This window comes from Diadema antillarum, unplaced genomic scaffold (genome assembly GCF_040938485.1).
Source record: "Diadema antillarum isolate AM-2024a unplaced genomic scaffold, OU_Dant_1.0 seq00000634_RagTag, whole genome shotgun sequence".
Lineage (NCBI taxonomy): Eukaryota > Metazoa > Echinodermata > Echinoidea > Diadematoida > Diadematidae > Diadema > Diadema antillarum.
The window spans coordinates 424,980-433,789 of record NW_027271551.1 but is presented as its reverse complement, the minus strand read 5'-3'; the positions used below and the strand labels follow the sequence as shown (position 1 = coordinate 433,789).

The 8,810-nt window shown below is 38.0% G+C and overlaps 1 protein-coding gene across 1 annotated transcript in view; it reads left to right on the top strand.

The window, feature by feature from the left end:
- LOC139736249 (MAM and LDL-receptor class A domain-containing protein 2-like) overlaps positions 1-8,810 on the top strand; it is a 182,721-nt gene that overhangs the window by 160,704 nt on the left and 13,207 nt on the right. Inside the window, exons 33-38 of the mRNA XM_071646980.1 lie at positions 526-758; positions 2,529-2,649; positions 4,193-4,228; positions 4,569-4,685; positions 5,013-5,030; positions 5,735-6,061. Coding sequence (XP_071503081.1) covers positions 526-758; positions 2,529-2,649; positions 4,193-4,228; positions 4,569-4,685; positions 5,013-5,030; positions 5,735-6,061 — 852 coding nt within the window. The remainder of the gene's footprint in view (positions 1-525; positions 759-2,528; positions 2,650-4,192; positions 4,229-4,568; positions 4,686-5,012; positions 5,031-5,734; positions 6,062-8,810) is intronic.

Sequence of the window (8,810 nt, the reverse complement as noted above, 5' to 3'; positions counted from 1 at the left end):
GGAAAATCAATAAACATGGCAGTGCGGCTTAAGCCTAAAAAATAAAGTATGGCAGATTAAAAGTAAGTTATGAAATTTACGAAGTTTTTGACAATTTGCTGGAACACCACCTGGTCACTTTTTTCCCCTTTTGTATATAGGGTAAAAGCCCTCGAAAAACAAAAATGTCTGTTACAAAAAGTGGACCTTTTGATTTTTTTTTTTTTTTTTTTTGGGGGGGGGGGGGTGTCGTACGACCCTCCCGACCCCCCCCTTTTTCATACACCCATGGGTAGTGACATAATTCTCTAAAGGAGAAGAATTTTAACCTCAAACCATGCTTGCTACAAAAGTTCTCTCCAAAATGATGAGAAGATGCGTAGCAAGTAGCGTTTAGTGCACAACAAGGAAACAACATTATCATGTGAAAGAAAATGCTGATTAGAATAGGGGCATCGCTGTAATGTTACTGTGCCTTTAATTCTTACTCTCTAAAACATTCACATGTATTCACAGCATGTGACCTGTTTACACATTTAATTGCAGATGGATATTATATGTATATAGAGACCTCTTCAGGTTATAACGGAATTGTTGCACGCCTATGGAGCCCCGCCTACAATGGAAACGGCTACTCGTGCCTGACATTTTGGTCTCATATGTACGGTAGCACAATCAACACACTGAATGTCTACAAGTCTGAGTCAAGGTCACCAAATGCGACGGACATCTTATACTCATACAGTGGAGAAAGAGGAAACTATTGGAGTCAAACACAGGTGATTCAGTGGGAACTATTTCCATACTTAAGCCATTTATTATCGATCTACTGCTTGAAAGGAAAAGAGAGGTAGAAGTACGTGAGAAAAAAAAATAACCTGAAAGAAACCATCTATATTGTGACACTCGCAAATAATCGCAGGACACACGCAGGATCAAAAAATGGAATTACACATTTTAGTTTTTGTACTCATCCAGAAACACACATGTTCACGCACACACACACACACACACACACACGTATATATAAATATATATATATGTATATATATATATATATATATATATGAAGAGTTTGTTTGCAAAAACCGATAAGTCCATATTTGCCCATTGGAGATATTTGCGATTAAAGGTCAAGAAAAATAAAGAGAATAATAAGGAAATTTTTTGCTTCTTTTGACCATAACTTCAAAAATATACCTTTATATGTAGTGACCAATGCATCATTTAGAATGTATTATTTTGTATTTTATGACAGAGATCTTACCTAAAAATCTTTAAAAATGAACTTTGGTTTTTGCAAACAAACCCTTCATATATATATATATATATATATATATATACATTGTATATACGTATATATATACATATATATATATATATATATATATATATAATATAGGCCTATACATGTAATATACGTATATAGGGCTTACATGTTTTATTCATATGCATATATATATGTACATCAAAATTATATATGTATATGTGACCGTGCACCTCAAAACGAGCATAGAGTCGCACACACTGATTTTGCGTGAGGACTGAAAATAAGTAAAATGGGTCAACCTAGCCGAACTTGACTTTTTCATGTTTTCTGAAAGAGCGGGTCTTCGTTTACATTATGCTAAAATTTGGTATCATAAAACGGGCAGGAAAGTGTGTTTTTTAGCAGTTTATCTCGAACGTTTTTGGCAGAATAGTGTGATTAGTTGTGTCTTTAGAATCCCTTTTTCATTTCTGAAAAACCTTGTCCACACTCTTCACTTTCAACTCTGATAACTTTTGACAGGATAGTGCTACTGCTTTGAAAGTTGGCATTAATTATGGACAGAATGTGTTAATGAGGCATGCTTAATTTCAGTTTAATCTGATAATCCCTTCATTGTTGTTACTCTGGTGGTTTACTTCCTGTTTTTTGTCCCATTCATCGCACAGCCAGCACGGTTTGGTACAGATTAAGCGCTTGAATAGACACTGTACTTCAGAACCTCTTTTCTCAATTCACGCTTTTCCTGAGTTTGTGCTTTCTTTCCAATATTTAGATAGGTTAGGAGAGTCCATTTGATTTGAGTTATGCATCATTTTAAAGCTTAAAGTCTGCTCTTTCAGAATATGGTCTTAACTAAAAATTCATGTCTGGCGACTTTTTGTTTGTTTTGAGGTGCAGCGTCACATATATACTTCTTTTTTGTTTTGTTTTACAGAAATGTATTCATTTTTATTAGCCAATTATTGTAAAATCTTCAAAGTATTTAGATTCCTGTGTGCAAAACCAGACAATAATGGGTTTTGATTCAAAATGTGCTAAATAAAGCAGAATCCAATGAGAAACCTTGGATCGGAGAGACATCAGAAAACCATTCCATGCTAATAAATTTGGAAAGTAGAGAAACTTGACCAGTGAAAAGGGTTGAAAGTCATAAAGATCACAGTGCATGTTAAAATGCGGTGCAGTTATATATCAAGAAACAATTTTTGATTATATTAGATTTCCTGCTGTGTCGAAAAGCTTTAAACACGTCGTCATACATTATCTTTTAATCCAGATCAGTATTTACAACTACTACCGATCATTCTACATTACCATGGAAGGTGTACATGGGAGTAGCTTCACAGGTGATATCGCCATAGACGACATTTCAATTTCCCCGGGATACTGCCAACTAGGTAAATGTACCAATTTTCAGTACTTGCTGTGAAGGCTGGAACGACTGATCGAAGGTAGAACCATTGAATGCATTTTAGATTGTACCCTTAACTTGAAATTCGCACTTCTAAAAACTATTAATCAAATCCTAATACGATGCACATTCTGCTCGAGCCGTAATGACATCTATTTTCAAATTTCAAAGAATTCAGAGTTTCTACCCCGTTTAGCCCTGAGAAAGTGGAAAGCAGTCCCAACTCTACATTTCCACGTTTCTCTAAGTGACGTTTGTGGGGGTTAGTTGGCTCTGTAGTCGGTAGCGCGTCTACCTCGACCCAAGCCATCCAGGTTCGATACCCGAGTCTCACTGGGCAATGTTGTGTGTTGTCATCTGTCCCTCGGATAGGACATAAAATGGAGGTCCCGTGTGTTAGAGAGTCGCAACATGCACGTAAAAGATCCCGCTTCATTCGTTCATTGCAAAGAGCAAAGTGTTTAACCCGGTGAAGTGGTCCCGCCTCACATCCAACTGGACCCCATGGATGACCAGCTTATTGCTGAATATGGGCTATCCACCCATTTTCTCAGATGGAAAATTAATAAACAAACAAACAAATAAACAAATAAAGAAATAAAGAAATAAAAGCTAGGAATGACAAAGAACTTTATTCATTCACATTAACCCGGAACATTAACCTTTCTTCTTATCTGTTGAGTCTATTGTCAAGGTTTATCTAAAAGTTTCAGAATGTGATTGTGCGTTTGTAATCTTACGCCGAACTTTGTTTGGATTCGATAAAGAATGTTATCTGTCCCCGCAAAAGATATGATAATCTCTGTTTGGTAACATGCCGTGTAATAATAGTCTTCAAATATTTATCATTCTTCCTGTTTAGTTTTCTTGATGAGCATGAAATGAAATTTAAGTTGCATTAGCACAGTCAGGTCATTGCATATGGAAAACTGTTCGTTTCTAAACACTACGAGCACTGATTTCAAGTTATTATCAGAAATGGTTTAAGTGAATTGCTTTTAACAGATTTGAATTATTCTACAATTCGCTTTGACATTAAGTGCAAAGTTCCGCACTTTCCTGTTAAATGTAGTAAGTGTCATTAATGTTAGGTTGTGTGCCACTGTGTACCTATCCGTGTACGAGTGTGGCATTTGGAATGGGCTATCTGAATTCTGATCATGGGGATTTTTTATTGCTTTTGTAATTTGTGATTGTTGAGCTGTAAGCTGAATGTAGTAACAATTGACCGTCTCTATTTTTCTTAGTTTGGGTTACTTTTGGATCCGAATTGTTTATTCATTGCCAACGGAAACATGTCAGGCACTGAACAGCTTCTACGATCCCTTCCAATTATCCCCAGAAAAAAAGTCAAATTCACATTGGCACAGTGTTTCACTATGGAAGGCAATGACATCTTTCCATTTTAAACTTCAGTGGTAACTGAACAGTTTCTTTGTCTATGATAACCACATGTTTGCCTCTCTCCACCTCCGCCATAAACAATATTTACCGTGCATTTGGAATGTTTTCATTTCTCTCTTTCACAGCTTACACAACTGATTATCCTGAGTACACCACGCAAGGTATGACTGAAAAATAGGCTTTCGGGGCATCATGCGATTGGTGTTTGGAGACCTCACCGCAATGAGAGGCTTTCTCTTTGGTGTCTGTTTTCATTTTGGAAATTAGTAATGAAATATCGCATCACATTCTGTTGTTACATAATGTTGCAATACATTGCAAGAGTTTTATCGATTATGCTCTAGTATATCGTGGTTTGTTTTTTGTTAATAAATTATCATACAATTTCACATGTCATGATATACAATGTGCGTGTACTTCATGGCACTTTCTTTTTAGAATAATGACATGCAACTTGGGCAGCCGTGAAAATAAAGAGTTGTATAATATTCTTGTTTGTAGTCTACCAATACTGTGGAAGCTGGCAGTTTCAGTGTAACGATGGAAACTGCATACCAGATTATTGTCACTGCGATGGATACCTCGACTGTTCCGATGGCAGCGATGAAAACGATTGCAGTAGGTGTCGCATTTCACTCCTGAAACTTTAAGGTCTTGAAAATCCTACTGATGTTATTGTAAATCTTGTGTTTTAAATTTGTTAGGCATGCCTTTGTTTATTGTTGAATTCTGTGTGTTTGATGTACAAAGGTGTTGTATTCAAGTTTGGTTCATAATTAGCAGACATCAGATAAGGTCTATGATAAGACAGCAAATGTTTCTGTTATCTTATTTGTATAAATATGTCTATTATAAATATCACGATGACATTTATCAGCCAATTGTTGCCTAACACTGTTAAATCCATGTACTAATTGTGTATTACGTTGTTTATCACCTTCACAGGGGGAAACGCAACACCAGGTATGAAGATTTTGTAGCAATTATAATTAAATGGAATCGATTATTGCAACAGCCCTCTTTCATAGTAAAAGGTTTGCCTTCTAACATATATATATATATACACACACACTGGGGATTTGGCAAGTGTTTGTGGAGGGGTAATCACATGATATAACAGATCCCACCACACTGTTCCAGATAGTGGCACATTACAAACCTTTGCATTATATTTGATAAGTCTTATGCAATATTCAATCATAATGTTGCATACTACTAGTAATAATATTACTAGTTATAGTACTAGTAATAAGATAAAAGAAGGTAATTGATTAGTATTGTAACCAACCGTGACTCCGGGTTACCTTTTCAAGCACAGATGTGAATATCTCTCCATGCTTTTTTGAATGAGCGACTCATAAATCTAGTCTCCAAATGGATCGTTATGAATATATATATATATATATATATATATATATATATATATATATATATATATATGTATACATATCCTACTTCATTCATTCATAGCAAAGAGCAGGGTGCTAACCCTGTGAAGTGGTCCCCTGCCTGCTCAGACAAGAAAACAGGAGAAAGATGCCGACTAGCAATAGCCAGCAAACGGCATCAACCAGGACCATACGCTTGAATGAATGAATCGTAAACATAAGGAAGTAACGGAAAGACAGTTTCTTAAACTTGAGAATGCCCTAATTGAATTCTCACAGGATCATCTCTATATGTGGATGGACTTCGTTTGAGCAATGGAAGTAGGTACTACGAAGGTCGAGTGGAAGTTTCTGTCGGTTACCAGTGGGGAACAATATGCGATGATAGCTGGGATTTGAATGACGCCAATGTCATCTGCAAGATGCTCGGGTATAGCGGCGCCTCCTCGGCACTGCAATCGGCATATTTCGGCGAGGGGAGCGGGCCGATCTGGATGGACGATGTCCACTGCTCTGGCATCGAGATGGACATCAGTCAGTGTCCGCACAATGGATTTGGCTCGCACAATTGCGTTCATGGGGAGGACGCTGGTGTAATTTGTTATGGTGAGTAAAGCGGTGTTCCCACTATCGCACGATCTATAACGAACGCCACGATTGGACATTCGTAACTGATCGTGGAAGTTTCGTTGAACTCGTCTGAAATTTCACGTTTGGATACGAGGTTATGCGAGTGAACATGTTGCTTCGCTTGGATGCGATATGGTAACGATTGGTCTATTTCAAGCAATATGATCTGTCACGATCTGGTCTTCAGTTCAAATACAATCAGATAGGATTGTCCCAATTGAATCAATGATTGGTTCCGATCTATCACTATCATTACGATCGGGATCCCCGATCTGGTGCGTGCAGCTACGTTCTGATACGTTCCAATACGAATACCGCAAACCAATGCGGGCTGTTGAGATAAGGCCCCAGTCACATAATGCTCTGCATCCGGCGTTACGTCCAAAAAAGTCAATTTTTTCTGCGGACTCCCGCGGATTCCTAGCCATCACCAGAACATTTTACAAAACATACGGGAAAAAATGCGGGTGATACGGACAGATACGGATACTTGCGTCCACTTGCGGATAATCTTACGAATTGACATGCAATTGGTTTTTTTCGACTTGCGTTAACTTTCGAGTACTTCTGAACACTTGCGGAGAGTTGCGAATATTTACTGAGAGTTCCAGATATATTCGGATAGTTACGGATAGTTACAGATTGTTACGAATAATCATGGACAATGTGGTTTTTCGTGCCGATCCCTGCTCAGTCAGTGTATTCATGACAGCAAGGTTATCACATATTGGACTGTCTTATGTACACTGGGGAAAACTGAAATTATATTTATACGAACAAGTTGTGAGGATTTTTAGCATTCATTCAGTATGTTTTATAGCAATAAAAGAAAAATGAAATTTTGAACTTGAAGTTTGAATCTTATTTGTTCAACTCAAATATTGATATATATCATTAATGTACAAAATACATAATACAATTATACCACAAATAAAATACAATATTGATCGATAAGTTAAACAATAGAGGAAGAAAATATAGTTTACAGTCATGGAATAGACAAACTTTGATTACGTGACGTTTTCATTGTTCATCGATATTCATGACTTAATAGGTTATATTAAGGAGACTGTTATCATAAAGTAATGCTTGATAAATTTCCAGAAAAAAAAAATTACTTTAGAACACCCCCTTCCCTATCCACATACAATAAAAAAAATAATCCACATTCAGGAGTGTAAAGTGGCTAAGACTGTGAGAGAAATACTAAATTCGTTCTCATTTTATATAGTTTATCGCTGTCCCACACCATCCTCGGCCAGAAAAGTAAATAAAATGACGTCATCCCATCCCCTACCTTAATATTGACCTTTTTCGAATAATATATATTCAAAGAGTGTAAGAAAAAAGTTCAGCATCAATGGTCAACCGATGTCATCTGTATATGGGTGCCGCCTACAATGACCATTCATGGGAGAAATTTCATAACTCGACCATGCGGTTTTGCCACTCCGCCGCTCCGATTATGTTGTAGTATTCCTTCAGGTACATGCGTTGCATCTTTGCAACACGGGTGGTGTGATTTCCCAAGACTCTCTGTTCCCATGGGAGTGGAAAACGGAAAACGTCAAAGGACGCAGCATCCGTAACTGTCCGTAAATGTCCTCAAGCGGACGTAAGTGTTGTGATACGTTAACTTGAGGTTAATTTCGGATACTTACGGTGGACGCAAATGAACGCAAATGGACGGGAGGTAAACATTTTTGCGGATGGTCTGCGTCCAAGCTACGGATAGTTGCGTTCAGTTACGGATAGTTACGTTTTGTTACGGTTACTTGCGTAAGGCAGCATCCGTGGAGTCCCTCTGCGAAATTTTGAACATTTCAAAATCATGCCTCAGTCACACCAAGGAGCTTCAGTTTGAAGCTCCTTGGTCACACAGCGCCTTACGATGGGTTACGTCAGCCGCGGATAGATACGGATGAGTGGTCACAGGGGGACGCAGCGTGGACGCAGAAATACGCAGGGTCGTGTGTAGACATAACTATCCGTAACTAATCCGTAAAGAAACGCAAGATGACGGGGCCAAGCCTTAAAAATTTGAAATGTTCAAAATTTCGCAGAGAGACTTTACGGATGCAGACTTACGCAAGTAACTGCAACTAAACATAATTATCCGTAACTGAACGTAACGATCCGTATCTTAGACGCAGATCATCCGCAAATAAGTTTACCTCCCGTCCAGTTGCGTTTATTCCCGTCAACCGTAAGTATCCGAAATTAACCGCAAGTTAACGTATCACAACACTGACGACCGCTTACGGACATTTACGGACAGTTATGGATGCTGCGGACAATTGCGTCCTTTGGCGTTTTCCATTTCCTCACCCATGGGAATAGAGACTTATGGTAAACTATTAGTACACCACCCGTGTTGCTAAGCTGCAGCACATTGTATATCTTAAGGAATACTGCAACACAGTCGGAGCGGTGGAGTGGCAGAACCGCTGCATGGTCGAGTTATAAATTTCTCCCACAAAATGGTCATTTTAAGTGGCACCCATATACAAATGACATTGTTGACCCTTAGAGCTGAACTTATTTTTCTTGCACTCTCTAAATGCATGTTATTCGAAAAAGGTCAATATATTTGGTAGAGAATGGGGTTACAGCATTTCATTTACTTTACTGGCCGGGGAGAATGTGGGGCAGTCATAAACAGCTAGGATATAAAATGAGAACGACTGTATTTCTATAAAGTCTTAATCACTTTACACTTCATGGA